This window comes from Centroberyx gerrardi, chromosome 17 (genome assembly GCF_048128805.1).
Source record: "Centroberyx gerrardi isolate f3 chromosome 17, fCenGer3.hap1.cur.20231027, whole genome shotgun sequence".
Taxonomy (NCBI): Eukaryota; Metazoa; Chordata; class Actinopteri; order Beryciformes; family Berycidae; genus Centroberyx; species Centroberyx gerrardi.
This window is the reverse complement of record NC_136013.1, coordinates 26,447,213-26,465,245: the sequence shown is the minus strand read 5'-3', so window position 1 is coordinate 26,465,245 and position 18,033 is coordinate 26,447,213. Positions and strand designations below refer to the sequence as shown.

Sequence of the window (18,033 nt, the reverse complement as noted above, 5' to 3'; positions counted from 1 at the left end):
CACACACACACTCACACACTGTCAGACATCGACATAAAAAATACAGTTAGTTGAAATTGCCCTTATTAGCCCTTGTTAGACCAGTATGGAAAAGGAATATTAGGTCAGTATCAGTATTCAGTATCGTTATTATCAAGGTTGTCCTCCTGACTTCTCCCATTTCCTCCCCCAGGCTGACAGAGAGCCAATCGCAACTGTCGGAGCAGTGGGAGGGGCTCCAGCAGCGGACCAATGAAATGAAGAGCTCATTAAGCTCCTCCCAGCTGGAAGTGAGTCGCTGGATGGCGCAATATGACACGCTACTGGAGCAACACCAGGGCTTGGATCTATCTATGACCAAACTGGACAACCACTGTGAGGTAAATGGTGCTTTGTAGTTTCCTGCGGGACAGAGGGGAGCAACTACATCAACCGTCATTGTTTTAAGATTGCTTTTAGCATAGGAGTCAGTGTTTCCTCTAGGATTTTTTGTAGCAGCGGGGGAAAGGGTTTTGTTGTACCTGGGTGGTGCGCGCGCGTAGTACGCCGGCGGTCGAAGTGAATATCAATAGGTAATTAAAAAATATGAAATAAAGTGACACTTGACTGCAAAACAAACTTTAGAACATACTCCACTCTCCTCACTTTCTGCCCTCTTTCCTGCTTCACTCTGCTCTCCTGCTCCACTCGCCTCCACTACTCCTGCCTGTCTACTTGTCTAATAAGGTTACATTTGAGAATGAGTAACATTAGATAATTCTCTGACATCACAAATATTTGATCATGCAACTAGTGGAACATTAAAATATTGTAGTAGCCACCACTAACGTTACATATTTTAGAACCAGAAGGTATTTATTTCCCTTCAAAACTTCGGGGCATAGCTAAGAACCTTGAGTCCCTCCCTAGCTAAAGTAACGTTACCTGACTATCTTCCTCATCGACATCAGACATCTTTCTCTTCTTGGAGAAATATTTTAACAAATTAATCTGAAAATGCAATCAGGAATATTTTAATACATAGCTTATATAAACATCGTTGGCAATTATTTTACCGACGTTTATTGAAGTAAGGCTGCGTTCACACATAGTGTTTTTTCCCCAACTGCCAGCGCCCTTTTCTCATTAAAAGCAACGGGAAGCGGCCGCAAGGCGCACAAAAGGCGGCCGCTCCCGAAAAGCGCTGCAGCCGGCATTTTTTTCGTCAGAGCGGAGTGCTTTCAAAAGTTGAGAAATGTTCAACTTTTCAGAAAAGCACCGGGTGACATGAACCGCTTTTTCCCAGCCGACCAATCGCGATGACAGAGACGCTGGCCGTTTCCCATAGCAACAACAAATATTGAGAAAGTGAAAGTGCCGGTGGAGAAATCGGACGTTGTAATAAGTGAATTTCCGTTACCGCAACAGCGATCTTAAAGGCAGTATGGATTATACTGGACATGTATTGGAAATATTTGGTAAGCCTTTGCTTGTTGCACAACACAGTTTTGTCTGCTGTAAGTGCTAACCAGCTGGTTAGTGAGCTAGCAGCTGCTCAGCTAACGTCAGGTGACGTTGCCGTGATCCGCTTTTTATTTCTCCTCACAAAAAGCACTCCAGGCAGCGCTTTTTCCACATCAAAAATCGCTATGTGTGAATGCAGCCTTAATCTACCTTTCTCTCTCTTCTCTTTCTTTTTCTCTTCTTTCTCTCTCCCTCTCGCCTCGGCCGGGTGTCGCCACTTCCTGTATCCGTCGTTTCAAATTAAAAGCCCTCTGCAGAGTCGTGTAATTGCGACTTCATGACATTTCATAAAATTCTGAAGCAGCAGCGGCAATAATTTGCAGTGGCAAAATGTATATAACGGAAACTCTGCTCGGAGTGTTTGAATGCCAATCAAACTCAACTCATCCCATCCCTATCAGCATTTGGATGCTGAAGATATTCAGATATTCCTTGCATCCCAATCAGCTGAAATACCTTTGTTACATTTAAAAGTGGTTTGTGTTTTGCTGGTATAACTGTCTCAACAGTGTTTAATATGGAAGTCAAAACAGACTCATAAACAAAAAGTCTGTACATTTTCCTTCTATTCATCTTTATGTAAATTATAATCAACAGTATGTCAACAGCACAAGGAAGACTAACCTACTGTCCCAATACTTTTTGGACTCCCTGTGTGTGTGTGTGTGTGTGTGTGTAGCTGCTGAGTCGACTTAAGGGGAACCTGGAAGAGGAAAACCACCACCTCCTGAGTCAGATCAACCTGCTGAGTCAGCAGAACCACACTCTGCTGGAGAGGAGCATGGAGAGCAAAGAGCTCTACCACCAGGAACAGAAACTATACATGTAACTACATAGTATATACCACTATACGTGTAACTACATAGTATATACCACCAGGAAAATAAACTATACATGTTACTATACAGTATATATCACCAAGAACAGAAACTGTACAACTGTACAGAAACTTCTAACAACTGTGAGAAGGATGGTTAGATAGATACATACATGTTGAGACAGTTAATGTTGTATAAAGTTCAGAAAGAGATCAAAATTCTCTCTCTCTCTCTCTCTCTCTCTCTCTCTCTCTCTCTCTCTCTCTCTCTCTCTCTCTCTCTCTCTCTCTCTCTCTCTCTCTCTCTCCAGTGATAAGCTGAATGCTCTGCGACGGCAGAAAGAGAAACTAGAAGAGAAGATCATGGACCAGTACAAGTTCTATGACCCTGCACCTAAAAAGTAACTATCTTACCATCGACTCATCTATGTATTTGCATAAAATAGCTGTATAATACAGCAGGAACCAGTGATCTGAAAAATGTTGTTACATTGTTTAAATATGTAATCAATCAAATCATATCCATCATATCAGAGGTGGACGACACTGACTGTACCAGATCTGACTTTTAATAAGCGGCCAATATCGGCCCAATATATCGATGTAACCGTAGTTTATTACATAACCGATATACATGATTATTTGATATATGATAGATATGACGGATATGAATGTTTTTCTGTAACAACAGGAGGAGTCAGTGGTCCGGAGCCAAGGCTCTGGTCAAGCTGATCAAACCGCGGAAGGAGAGCAGCAGGGAGAGAGGGGGCGACCGGGACAAGGAGGGGGGCAAAGAGCGAGAGAGAGCCAAGAGCGCCCCCGACCTCCCGCTCCCTGCCCCGCCCCCCCTCCTCCCCCCCGATGCCCCGCCCCCGCTCCCCCCGCGGACAGGCAGTGACACGTCGGACAGCGGCCACGCCCGTAGCAACCACACCAGTGCCACCGCTGCCAGCCCCAGCCTCGGACCCCAGTCTCCAGCGCTTACGCCCATCAGCCGAGGTAAACACACAAGTGATGCACACACACACACACACACATGCAAACACACAATCTGCATTTTTACAGCAGGGCTTACCAGCCCAATGGTACATGTTTGAAACACTGGATCAAAGGAGCTATTCATTTTGAACCAGGGTTCAACCGATATGGGTGTTTGAAAGCTGATATTTTGAGGCCGTTGATAGCTGATATGCCGTGCCAATATTTTTCACATTTGACCATTTTCATGCCAGTCAATTAAAAAAAATGACAAGAACCATTTCCAGACAGCATTAGTATTAGACAGGAGTTTCAGTGATTTTCTCCATCTACCCCAGTAACAATTCCAGCTAGAATTACCTGCTGTATTCTGAGTTAACTTTATCCCTATTCAGATTGGATTAGTTTTACAGGGGAAGGTGGGGTAATGTGTTCATTACTGGAGCATAATGTACTTACAGCAGTGTAACAACACTGTTTTAATGAAGCCATTCGAATGGTGTGGTTGTCACCACACCGTTGTCAGTATGTATTAGGGAGATTTTCATCAAGTACCTACAGTAATATTGTGTCCTTACAAGACTTTTCCATAGGCTAATACACAGGTTAATACACTGGAATAAGGCCCTTGTTAGTAAAGTGTTACCTAAATTGTATTACAAATGCATACAGCGTGTAGCAGATACATTTATATTGCATGTTTTGGTTCCAAAAACATCAAAAATCATAAAAAGTTGAAGGATGGGCTGACTTTGGATCAGCTGCACCTCCCGTCTGCTCCACTGGAGGGCGCTGTAGACCACTGAATGACTGACTAACTGACTTACTGACTGACTGTCTGACTGACTGACTGACTGACTGGCAGCAGATTTCCACCCTTGTTTCTCACATCCCTAATCATCCACTGCATCTGTCCTGTCCTCTACTGTGTTTCTGCTGTACAGTAGCCAGGGTCTGCTCCTTTTACAGTAGAAATGGTTTCTAATGCATGTTGGAACCATAGGGAGCCACAGTCAACATTACATCCACCATCCATCCTGATCTAATTACAGAATTTTCAGGATCTTTAGAAATATTAGTTTGAGATTTTTTTTATAAGGTTTAATTTTTATATAGTATTCAATATTTATTTCAGTTTAGTTTCACGTTTTCAGTGTGGGTTTGGTAGTTTTAGTGTAGATTTTATTTTTTAGAAATCTTTTAGTTTAGTTTTTATTTATTTATTGTTTTAGTGTTTATGGTAGGGTTGGTATTTTTTATAGGTATAATGATAGAAATTCAGAACAGGTATTTTGTATCTATTTGCCACAGGCATTGTGTAATGCAAACATGAAATCATAAATTCTTTTTTTTTTAAATTACGTATTCAATTAATGTTCAGTAAAAATAGCCAAGAATTCTCAGAACAAAATTCATTTTCACCAATATTTTCATTTTATTTTAGTTAGTTTTGCAAGTAGACAAATCGTTTTAGTTCAATTCCTGCGTCACCATCGTAATAGGCAACCAATACTCCTGTGACCATTGAGTGACCATGTAAGAGTGAAGTGCTAGGAAAAGAAGCCGAACAAGAGCTAAGACGAGAGATGGAAGATTGTTTTTTAAGAGAGAGAGCAGAGAGGGAAAATCATTCAGTGGGTGGAGAGTGATGTCAGGTATTTCTTGAGTCCTATGAGTCTTATGATGGAGCTGAGTAGCGCCAGTATGGCTCGCTGCTATTTAACCAGAAATGGCTTTTGCTCCTTATGGCCTATCAGCTGTATGAGATCCTGTCACATCCTCAAACTCATGATGTGACACACGGAGGGGCTAAGCAGGAAAAATGAAAAAAACAAAACAAAGGGGTACACTTTCACACTCATAGAAACCCTTAAAACGATGTCAACATTTAGACTGTTGGCGAACCGTAGCAAAAAATCAATGTGGGGCTTTTGTTGGCCTGTCAGTATGTTTGGGAAATCATCACAAGCCCTCTTAGTGGTCATCGCCGCATACGGGACAATCAGTCATCCGGGACAGCTAGTGGGGCGAGGAATGCTACCAGGCTTTTATAACGGGCTGTGAGCGATCTGAAATGACAAGAGGCATTCCTGCCAAATTGCAGTCGGTGCTCAGCGGCAACGGCCAAATATGCTCGCGTCAACACGTCAGACGCACTGACGACGAAAACATTACAAAATGTTTTGTTTAGATGCACCGGTCATCTAAAACCACTCTTTTCTTTTGTAGTCTGTAAAGCTGCAAAGAGCATGAGAGTGCCTCTCGAATTCATATGCGATGGGCAATGTTCTGTCCATTGGGTGTGGTAACATAAGGCCCTTGACATATGTTTGCCGAAGTGAGTCCAACTTTGAGCTGGTAGTTTTGCTTGAAGTAAAGATGAAGCAAAAATACCCCAACATGTATTTGGAAGCCATATCTTTAAAAAAAAATCACATCAGGGATCACATTCAGGATCAATGTTTCCTCTAAGCCGATAGTTTGGTGAGCTACGTCTAATAATTTCTATCACATTGACTAAATAATATCTTGTCAGTCATCAGTCATTGCTCCACTTACAATATAGCATATAGTCTATACAAATATAATCTATTTATATAAGTGGGTTTTGGAAATTTTGGTGGCAAAAAGCATCGTAACTAAATGTGGAACTCCGTCCTGTGTAGCTTCATCATGGTGACACAGCCAACGTGTTAACGCTTCTAACACCAGTTACTTTGCAACAGCCATAATGCGGGACTGCAGAGCCAGCATAATAACTGAAATCTGCAGGGGTCAAAACAACATCTAAAGGGGTCTGATTTGTTTTGTTTTTTCCCCGCTGAGCTTCCACCTCTGTGCATCTATATCAGCTGTACTATGGCTGTCTAATGCATGACTTTCAAAGTTCTATCTATCCTAATGATAGAAATTGGTTCTAATGCATGGTTTTACTGTTTTCTGTTGGGTTTCTATTACATGGTTCTACTCTTACAAAGGGCTGGGTTCAATTCACTATCAACTAAGGAAGAGGCATTTCTTTTCAAAATTCATATACATATTCATATCATTCGGCAGGAGACGGTTGTCACATTCGGCCTATTCAAGAGATTGAGTTGAAGATTGAAATTGACTGAATCCTGTAAGGTTACATCAGTAAACTAAATGTCTTCTTCTGTGGTGGAGGTGGTGAAGAGATTTAGGCTGGTTTTTTACCTAAAAATCTTTCCGAGTGCAGCTTTAAACTATGCAATGATTGAATTCAGAGTGAATTGAGTCCAGTCCTGATTCTAATGCATGATTTTACTTGATGATTTTACTAGTGTCATTCTATTTCTAGTTCTATTCTAACTACTTGGTTCTATTGCATGGTATCTATTACTTTTATATTCTGGTAATCACATGCTTGATAACTTAGTAACTTCATAACCACTCGTGTTCTTTCATTTACTCATAGTCTCCATCCTTCTCTCTACATTTCTCCATCTCTTTATATTTCTCCTCATGTTGCCCTCCCACCCCTCTCTCTCTCTCTCTCTCTCAGCTCCTCCCGCTCCGAAACGCTTTTGTTTTCTCCGCAGTAAAAGTCAAGACAAGCTCCTCCCCTCCTCCTCCTCTTCCTCCTCCTCCTCCTCCCATCCCTCCGTCCGGCCCTCCCTCTCTCTCCGCAGACGACTGCGATTCTGGTCGTCCACTGACATCACAGCTGACACCATCGCTAGCCAGCCACTCGCAACCAACGGAGTGTTCTAATATCATCCTCCTCTTCCTCATCATCGCCATCATCGCATCAACCATACACATCTTAATCACCATCTTCGTCATTGTCACACCTCACCCCCGTCTTTTCAATAACACTTGTTGCTGTGACGTACGTGACGCACACACACGTATATTCCACACGCACATATTAACATATTTACACACACATGCACTTCACAAGCATGCTGATGCAGGCAAACAAGCATACAGACACAAATATACAAAACACACACACAGACACGCACAATGTGCATGTTGCAGTTGTGAGCCAGCCATCATTAGAGATCCTTACAGTAAGTTGTGTGTGTGTGTGTGTGTGTGTGTGTGTGTGTGTGCGAGGATGGATGCACACAGTGTGTCTGTGAAGTGTCTGTGTGCGTGATTTGATATGGGTGTAAATAATATCCGAGTGTGTGTGTGTGCCTTTTTAATATGTTGTAATCTGGTAAGTGTGTGTCAGTGATGGCTATATTAACAGCCTATAGACGGATGGGACAGAGCTTGTTGCAGATGCACTGGTTTGCTTTCTAAGGCGCTGCTGCAGAGTTTTCTCTTTATTCATCCAGCAGTGGCGGGTCACCACAGCAACCACACTGCTGTAAAATTGTCATCTACCTTCCTCTCTGTCGACCTGTCTGCTTATGTGCCTGTCTGCCATATGTATCCATCCATCCATCTGTTGTGTTGTCAGCATCAGCATCACCTAATTTGGCACAACTGCATTTACTAGTACCAGGAATTAGGGTTTGACTGATATGGGTTTCTGAAGGCCGATACCGATCATTGTGGATTCGCCACTAGCCGATATTTAGTATCTTTAAACCTGCAATAGGCAATATGTTTATGTAAAATTCCACCCGTCTTATCAGCCTAAATCACAAAGTGTGGCTGCAACAGAGAAGAGTCTAATCAAAACTTTCAACCGATTTACCCAAATTATTATTTGGGTGCTGGGTTTGGTCACTAATGGGGAAATCATCTCCATACAGGAAGTGACGGATCGAAACTTAAGAACAAAATACAAGTATCTGCTAAACAGCAGTGAGCGAGCGCTCCGTCCAGAGAAAGCTGGACTCGCCAACGATGGCTGAACCTCTTCACCACCTCAAACCCCACCACACACTAAGAAGAAGACCTTTATTTTACTGAGTTGACAAGATTTCTGGGTAACGAAGTCCTCAAAATTCATGCAAAAATTACAAGGATTCAGTGTTTTTCCCTGGAATTTTATTCTTGGCCGCTGGAAAAGCACTTAGACCATCACTTGACACTAAGTGTCTCCATGGAAACCCAGACGAGTGAAATTCTTTTTGTTGGGTTAGCAGCTCCGAAAGGCAGGGTGAGGCAGGTTTCACTGCAGGTTTTACAGACTGTTGAGTAAAATCCTCCACAGCACACTGGAATGGTTTCTCTGGGCAGACATCTAAAAACATATTCATATTCCTGCATACTTGTGTGGAGTCTGATCAAAATGTCGAAATTGGAATCAATTCAGGTTAAGCAGTAGTATCGATCAATTCCACAACAAATATGTAATCAAACAAACTGCATCATATCCATCATATCAATTAGTTGGGGTAGATTTGTACCAGTTAAAATTAATATGATACAGAATAAGATCAGAAAATGGTGTTTAGCTCCCTGCCTGCTTGTCTGTCTGTCTGAATAAATAAATAAATTCTTAATGTTCTGCTTGGCTTTCTTACAGTTACTGACTAACCACACACAAACAAACACGCCCCCGTCCCTGTGTTTTAACCCTCTAGCACTCTCGCAGCGCTGTCAGTGCTTCCTGTGGTTTGTGTGTTTGATGGTCACGCTATGGCAGTGGTCCAAAACAGCTCCTAACCACATTCTGGTCCGCAGGTTTGACAGACAGGGGGCGCGGCCTGTATCGCAGCAGTACTCCAGGAGGCAGCAATGAGAGTGTAAACGGAGAGGAGGGACATGGACAAGGTAATTAACACTTTAAAGGTTAATTAAGCTGAGTCATTGGTACTGTATAATTACTGGAAACACCAGTAATTATACAGTTACTGACTCAGCCAGTAGAGGCCGAGTCAGCCTCTACTGGCCTCTACTGCACTTTATATTGTGTGCCATTGGGTCAGATTTGGTGGGAAATCTGCTGGAGCTGGAACAGGAGCTGTATTGCAATAATACATGCCTTTATTCTGGTTCCACTGTTCTAACTGCATAGTTTCAACTTGATGTCAGCTCATCTGGTCTGAATACATATTAGCTGTTATCAAATCAAATCAGACTTTATTTATATAGCGCCTTTCGTGCAAAATTGCAATACAAGGTGCTTAACTATACAATGAAAATACAACAATACAATGAAAATACAACAATACAGCGGAAATAAACGGTAATATAAGGAAATGATAGTATAGGAAATAAGAGACATGGTAGAACAGAGAGACCAGTGTAGCAGAGTAAAAGGGTAGATTAAAATAAAATGGATTAAGAGAATGCTAAGCTAAAAAGGTATGTCTTAAGATTTGTTTTAAAGGCGTTTACAGATTGTGATGCCCTCAGCTCCTCTGGCAGGCTGTTCCAGAGGCGAGGACCATAGACACTAAATGCTGCCTCCCCGTAGTTCTTTGTCCTCACCCTGGGAACAACTAAAAGGCCAGTGCCAGAGGACCTGAGTGATCTAGAGGGAGCATACATTAAAAGCATGTCTGACAAATATTCAGGCGCTAGTCCATTGAGTGATTTGAACACCAATAAAAGGATCTTAAAATCTATTCTAGAACTGACAGGCAACCAATGAAGGGACTTTAGGACAGGTGAGATGTGTGCTGTCCTGGTCTTGGTCAGTACACATGCTGCTGCATTCTGAATGATCTGTAGCTTATTTATAGCTTTCTTAGGTAGACCGGAAAGGAGAGCATTACAGTAATCAAGCCTGCTAGTGATAAAAGCATGCATAAGTCTCTCAGTATCTGCTTGGGAGAGAAATGGTTGCACTTTAGCAATATTTCTAAGGTGATAAAAGGCGGTTTTAGTGAGATTACTGATCGAGGCTGTTATCAGGTGGTATCTGTCTTCAAAACACAGAGTGACACCAGGGACAAGTAGCAACATCCTGTTTGCAGCAGGAAGCAACAGGGTATGTGGGTTTTGAGAAACACAAACTGCTAGACCTAACACTTTTAACTAACCCTTTAAAGTTCAGAATGAAAGGAGAGACAAAGAAGATTTCTGGTGCTATCAAACGTCACGGTAGCTAACAGTGAATCGATTTACGATGGTGATTTAATGGTGCTGCTGTTGCAAGTTTTCTCTTCCTACCAGTTTGTTTTCTGCTCCCAGGTCAGACCCCTAAGGCTCTCAGCTCCACTCCGAGTCAGCAGGCGTCGTCGCTGGGCCCGGCCAACAGCTCCGGCCCCAGACTGGGACAAGGCCCCGGCCGCAGGCCCAGAGGTAACACGGCACACTCTCACACCGGGATTCTCCTCAGCCCTTATTCAGAGTCAATGAATGTTCATTAATAATGCATATGTATGAATTTACTTATGAATTTTTCAGGTCTGGTGTTTGATGAAGACTCTCGCCTCAACACCTCTGACTTCGTGTTTGGTCACCATGGTAACACAGGAGGTCGCCCAGGGTCAGCTGACCTCAGCCACAACACCTCCAGCTCCAATTCACCTGTCAACTGTAGAGGTACACACACACACACTTTTCTTGATTAAGTGACACATTCATGCAAATAAATGTCCATTTTGCTACTCTCTATCACTGATTGTTATAACACAATAGTGATTTAGTGTTCTATGGTAACGCTTTCCCAGGAGAAATCCTCTGGCGCACAGGAAGTGATGCATTTTACGTTTCTGGTTTGTTTGGAATAAGAGAAGAAGAACTGGCTAGTTAGCATGAGCAGCGATAGCCACCATGGCTGAACAGATGAAGAAAAAAGAAACTCAAACAATACTAACACATGTCCCTCTCTCTAGACTCATCTGATCGGCAGGCTCGCTCGGCCAGCCTCTCCAGCGATGATGTCACGGGTCTCGGCCAATCACAGCACTCTCTGCCGCGTAGCTCCACCCTCCCGTACGACCACGCGCCGCAGAGGGCCCAACCGCAGCGCGGGGGCGGGGTCAGGACCAAGACCCGCCCATCGTCCCCAGGAAGTGAGATGGTGACACTGGAACAGTTTCTGCAAGAGAGCAACATAAAGTCACCTCCTATGGTAATAAATATATACATAAACATATAGATAATAAAAACTAGTCACCTCCTCTGGTAATATACTGAAGGTGTAACTAATAAAGTGAATACTGAGTGCACATATACGCAATAAAACAACATGCAGGTACCACCTATGATATACACACACACACACACACACACACACAAGACTTGCACTATCACCTTAAGCAAAAAACATTTATATTTGGCCCTAACAAAGGAAAAGATACTATCAAGGGATTATCTGGGATATCATGGAATTTAGGGAGGTGTATTCCAGACAGGGAAACTTAAGGGATTTGATAAATTCTCTGGGCAAGTCAGGGAATATCAGGGAATTTAACAAATGGGTCACTTTCCGGGAATATAGTAGAATGTATTTTCCAACTTGGATCGCACGTTCACTGGTTTTCAGCCCAACTGGAGTGGAAACCGACTGAAAAACAACATTAACAAACCAGGAAGGAAAAGCATTTTTAGGTCATGGAAGCGTTCCCTCTTAGTTTTGGAAAGTCGTAGAAAAGTCATGGAATTTTGCATCCCGGCCATTGTGGGAACTCTGCGATTAGGACTCATTAAATAAATGATGTGAAGAAAAATTTGAAAATACATTGATTTTCTCGCAGATAAAAGCTTAGTGGGCAGCTAGATATGAGTTAACTAGATTTGAAACCACTGCTGTCACACTCCATACATCAGTATTTGTCAGATTTGAACTTCCTCCCTGAAGCTAAGGGAGCGATTATGGAGCACTTACTAAAAAATTATGTATGATCACCAGTTAGTAAGACCCAATTTATGACTAATGCATTCAGGTCCATCTTAAAATGGCCGCAGTGCTTTGGCAACTGAGGAGAGAGTATACTGGCAACGGTGTTTCTCTTGCTTGCCAGCTGGTGTTTATCATTTTGCTGACTGCAGTGCATCTCTCACCGGTCGAGTAACAATTAGAAGGTTTGGGACCTTCTTGAGTGATCGTTTGGCCTGTTCCCTGAAAGTAGCAGCCGTAGAGATTGTTGTGCATTCAAGCTTGCTAATTTACATTCATCGTTGCTAATCGTCGGAGCTTCAAGCACCGGAGAACTCTGCTGAAGTTTGGCTCTGAGCAGCAGCAGGGCGTTCACTAAAAACAAATGAAGAAGACTGATACAGAGAAGAGAGAGAGTGAGAACAGGAAGAAATAAAGAAATCAGCTTTCTGTATGTCCATACAGGTAGCACAAAGACTGTTGTGAGTTAATGGTAATTATACAAAAGTAGTAATAATTAGGGATGGGACGATATATCGTAATTCAATATATCGCGATACAAAAATTTGACAATACGTATCGTGGAACATAAAAATGAATCACGATATTAGCTCCGTTTTATTCTGCTGTAGTAATCACAAATGAGTGATTGCTAGATAGTAATCACCATTGAAATTAAATTATTTGTTGTTTACATTATAGCAAGCCAATGCCATCGCTAGAAAGATTTGTGGCTCAGAAATAAACATAATTCTGCACAGTCACACTTTGTTTTCATTTAACTTTTATTTATTACATCGTATCGTGGGTGTATCGAATCGTTCCATCCCTAGTAATAATAGAATATACCATTTAAATGATAATATAATGATACAATTAATCTCAAGTCAGACAGCAAAGAGGAAGTGATGATTGACTATCCTTCATTTTACGACGAGCAGATGGATGGATAGAGAGAAAGAGAGAGAAATACGATCTGTCCATTTTTCTCTATCCATATGTTCTTTATTTGACCAATGTCAGACTAAAGAAAAGAAGCAATAAAGTGTTTCATTTTTCTGCCTGGAGCTCTGGTTGTTTCTGTTTCAGCAGAATCTGGAGTAGTATTAAAAACCCAAAGAAATAATAAGAAATAATAAAACCTTTCTCTATCTAGATATTATATTTCTGCCTAAAGGGTCCATATTGGCAGCGGAGACCTTTTTTTAGACAATTTTACCACAATATGGATAATAACAGAGAAAACAGAGTTTACATTTTTATACAAGATGACAGCTTGAGACTATATGGGGGACAACTACACTACCAGTCAAGAGTTTGGACACATTTTTCTTTATTTTTATTATTTTTCACATTTTACTATAATAGTAAAGACATTAAAACTATGAAATAACAGAAATGGAATTATGCAGTGACCAAAAAAGTGTTAAACTATCTTATATTTTAGATTCTTTAAAGTAGCCGCCTGTGCCTTGATGGAAAGGCAAAGGCTTTGGAAAGAAATTCATACATAGGCATCAACTTCACTATTTATATTTGTCTAAGAAACAAATTTCAAGCATTTAAGCATAAGCCTTTAGATCAAAATGGCTTTAAGAGAATGAAAAACATTTTCAGTACAACAGTACATTCAATCAGGTGGGTCCAAACTTTTGACTGGTAGTGTATAAGATCTAGTGGGAAAACATATTGACTACACAATGGAAGAATTCTTGAATGCTTTAATTTCAGTCAGTTCAGTCAATTTAATTTCTTCTCAGTGATTCTCACTCTTAAATGTTTCAAAATGTTGAACTCTGGCAACACATATAGGGTTCAAAGAATAAATGTACAACACCTATGCATCTGTATGCCTCATTTAAGTAGACTGTAGGCGCCGATATCATGCAGCGTCATGCTGATTCTCATTCACATTCTCATTCACACTCACACATGCATCATCGGTCTGAATACTGTATTTGCTGTAACCACCTGTTTAGTAGTCATAGCCCATGGGCCCTTGAAAAATTACAGCCTGATCTTTCTAACAGAAAGTTAATGGGACTGGTGTATCGTTTGCTGGGAAGAGTGCTTGGAATGTGATTTTATGAATGTATTCGTTATCACCTCTAATCTTATTTCTTTGATCCAAGCTGTTGTGTGGCCAAGTCCTGCACATAAATCTGTTGCTCTACTTCAGGCTGTTGTCCATACACTTATTGACTGGGCCAGGCGCGAGAAATCAGCATGAGAATATTACATGAAGGCAGTTAACATTTTGCTCATCGCCTGTCTGTTCAATCCAAACAATTATCCTGTCTTACTGAAATATTACACCCACAATTCTTCATACTCACAATCCCACGGAGAGGGAGAGGCTTTCATAGTTACCTCTTAAGAACGCACACACACCAATAAAAATACCCATGAAGATATGAAATTCTTGGAAAGTCTTGGTCTTGACGCACCCTTCTTACTTAGACTAGACATTGATAAAGATAAGTTTAAATCAATTAAATTAATGAATGTAATAAATACAGTTTCCCACCCTTATGCTACGTTCTCTGTTGAATTAAAACCATTTGAATGTGATACCTGAGCTTCGATTTAAAATGCTAAACAGCAGAGAGGTACACCATTACCATTATTAATCAACTTAATTTATATAGTACATATTTAAAAGAAGAGTTTACAAAGTGCTTTACAGGAAGGCCTAAAATTTAAGAATAGTAAAATATAAAAGGGGCAGATAAAATAGGAAACAACACGTTAAAAGAAAAATAAATACATTAAACGAAATTAGATAAAAGACCTAAGAAACAACACAAACTGGGCAAGATTTAAATCAATTAGTATTTCTCCGTTATATGCTTTCTATTTATCCATCATTTTTTATTTTTGTGTCTAGGTCTCCACAGGAAGCAGGGAGGATTTAATGACCGACTATTTCACCAGAAGCCCCGCCCCCTCCACTCCCACTGGCCGAGACCAAGCCACTCCCACCAGCTACGTCACGCCCACCGTCCAGCCAGCCAACCAGAGGCCAGGGCAGAGCGTCAAGCCCTCTCCCCGCCAGCCTGTCGGCCAGTCGCCGGCCTCGGGCCAGCCCCTCGCCCAGAGAACCGGCCAATCGCTGAGCAGGGCGTTCAGCCTGGCTTCAGCTGATTTGCTGCGCTCCAATGGACCAGACAGTTACCGTGGAAATGAAGGGTCTCCCGGCCAATCGGATGTGGTGGTTCGGAGGCAGGGGGGAGGAGCTAATGGCAGAGAACGGCCACTTTCTGCACGGCTGGCCGGTCCAACCAATCAGCACGGAGATGCAAGCTTCTTAAACCCGCCCATCCACCATTCCTCCTCCCTCAATCTGCAAACGGAGAGATACGGGGAGAGAGAGAGAGAAAGGGAGAGAGAAAGAGCGAGGACTCCCGTCTCTCGGAACGGCCCTTCCTCTTCCTCCTCCTATCATCACCGCGCCGAGGTTGCCATGGTAACCCCCGTCAGGGCGGTGCCGGCGCTGCGGTTGGATGACTCTTCGGAGCAGGGGGAGGGGCTAAGAGACGGCCGCTCGACTGACTCCTCCCACTTAAAGAAGGAAGGCGAGAGAGGAAGCGAGAGAGCACGGTGTGGCTCTGTCGAACGCCCTAAAAGCACTCCGGCTTCCCCCGACCCCAACAACGACCCTCAGACCGTCTGGTATGAGTACGGCTGTGTCTAAATACTGCAACAAACTCATGGAAGTCTGTGGGTGTGGCTATGTCTAAAGACGGGAACCAAATCCTTAAGTCTACAGGCCACTGAGTACTGGAAGCATATGGGCTGGGAAAAGTCCAAACCCTCAAAAAAAGTAATCAAAGTCTGTGGCCTAAGCTCTTTGTATTGTGGATAAATATTATAACTGCTGGAACTCTATGGTTAAGCTTTGTCTAAATACAGGATCAACCACTGGAACTCTATGGTCTGGTCTCTGTCTAAATCCTGGAAAGCAAAGCCACATCTAAAAACATCTCGGCGTAAAGGAGCCGTTAATTCAGTTTCTGTTTCCTGGAACTAAATTTTGTAGCTGAAAAACAACCAAACTTGAGTTATATCTGCCGCCTGCCAATACAGCTGATTAAACCTTCTGTCAGGAAGCATTTTGAAGCTTAGGTGCTGCCAGCGATTTCAGTCGCACAGGGCTCTGGATCCTATGGATTGATTCCACTCATTATTTTGCATCCCAAGCTGAATCTTTTCTAGGGGGGATGCAAAATGGCTGCAGAGTAAATTTTTGATTGGTAGGCCAGCGGCAATGTAAGAAGCTGAGGATTGACCTAAAAACTAGATGGCCTTTATGGGGTTTAGACTTGAACACCACAACACTATCGATGGACTCTGTCTAAGTGCTGGAACCTACTGTCTTCTGATGTTTTCCTGTGATCCAGCAAACTGTCTGATCCCACTGGATGGGATTGCTATGGGGCAATGGAGCCACCAAAGGTTTTTTTTGGTTTGGTTAACTGAGTGTTGCTATGAGACTAAAGGAAACTGACACACTGGCTATTTCTGACCCCTTAACTATGGGATGTTTGAACCAATTGCACCCATTTGACTCCCGTGTTGATTTTAAAGCTATTGGTTATAATGGTAAACGTTTTCTCATGTACAAAATTGCCGCAGATGGGAGCTGAGACATCTGAAAGTGAAGAATCCACAACACTTGAAGCCCTCAGCTCATATATCTTCCATAGAGGACAAGTGAAACAAAAACACTTGCATTGAAAAAAAAATGCATAGTTGTGGATGTGGACCATAACACTAAAGATGGTTTGGTTTAACAACTGGAACTTAATGGCTTTGATTGCTGACCAACACACTCTGTGGCCTTGCAAATGCTCAACTGGACGCTACCAATCCACAAAGACTGTAACCCAGGAATTAGACCTCACCCAGCCCCATCAGCACTGAGGTTGCTGGGTTTTGAGCGTCGGAACGAGGCAGGAGGGTGGGGCTGTTAAGGGGTTTGTACTGAAGTGAAGGAGACCAGAAGCACCAGAGCGACTGAATGTATCAGATTTCTTCACAAACCTCCTCTCTCCTTTTTTTTTTCTTTCCTCCTCCCCTCCTCTGCTCCTCTATCTAGAACAAACACTGGAAATGACGAGATGAGAGGAGGAGAGGGAGAAACAGTGGTATTCGTGGATAGAGAGATCGAGGGAGCAATGGATGTAGGGATGAGAGAGGGAGCAAGAGGATGGATAGAGGGATGCTGGGATGGAGAGAATGAAGGAAAAGGAGCGACAGATAGAGGGACAGATATAGAGATGGAAGGATGGATAGATAAACAGGACAGAGAGATGGAGGGACTCCTCCCAGTTTAATTACAGTCTTTCTCCCTCCATCTTTAGATCCTATCCCAGCATGCAACACTCTGACACTTTACTGGAAATGTTGCCTGGCCCTAGCCAACACTAGTCTCACAAACACACACACACATAATCATATATATGTACACACACACAAGCATTGTCCTGGGGGGTTGGATGTGGCTGGGCTAACCATTGAGCTGGACTAAATTCTCACACACACATACTCACACACTGCTGGGTAAACCACTGTGTTTTGTTAGGGTGTATCGCTGCACGCTAAGTTAGCCAGACAGCACTGGACAGTTATAGGCACTGTGCACAACGGAGAGAGAGCGAGAGAGAGAGAGAGGGAGAGATTCAGGCTAAATCCATTGTGATTAGAATAGTTATAGTCTACATGCAATGAATTTGTTTTGGCAATAGTTACCTTGGTATTTGTATTTATCGATAAAGGAATACACCACGTTTTTGGGAGATTGTCCCGTTGGTCATCTCAGCTGTTAAGTGATGAGAACATAGACACCAAAATCATCCATGTGTCCCTGGTAGATCTTTGGCTCCAGTGCTCCATGCTAACACTTTAGCATACACTATGTTGAGTGATAGTAGGCTCCATGCTAACACTTTAGCATACACTATGTTGGGTGATAGGCTCCATGCTAACACTTTAGCATACACTATGTTGGGTGATAGGCTCCATGCTAACACTTTAGCATACACTATGTTGGGTGATAGTA

The 18,033-nt window shown here is 42.4% G+C and overlaps 1 protein-coding gene across 1 annotated transcript in view; it reads left to right on the top strand.

Moving 5' to 3' along the window:
- ccdc88c (coiled-coil and HOOK domain protein 88C) overlaps positions 1-16,144 on the top strand; it is a 51,491-nt gene extending 35,347 nt beyond the window's left edge. Inside the window, exons 23-33 of the mRNA XM_078289355.1 lie at positions 173-359; positions 2,162-2,307; positions 2,611-2,700; positions 2,991-3,298; positions 6,801-7,000; positions 8,796-8,799; positions 8,885-8,974; positions 10,340-10,450; positions 10,556-10,693; positions 10,987-11,225; positions 14,860-16,144. Coding sequence (XP_078145481.1) covers positions 173-359; positions 2,162-2,307; positions 2,611-2,700; positions 2,991-3,298; positions 6,801-7,000; positions 8,796-8,799; positions 8,885-8,974; positions 10,340-10,450; positions 10,556-10,693; positions 10,987-11,225; positions 14,860-15,666 — 2,320 coding nt within the window. The 3' untranslated portion in view covers positions 15,667-16,144. The remainder of the gene's footprint in view (positions 1-172; positions 360-2,161; positions 2,308-2,610; positions 2,701-2,990; positions 3,299-6,800; positions 7,001-8,795; positions 8,800-8,884; positions 8,975-10,339; positions 10,451-10,555; positions 10,694-10,986; positions 11,226-14,859) is intronic.
- Positions 16,145-18,033: the final 1,889 nt, after the last annotated feature.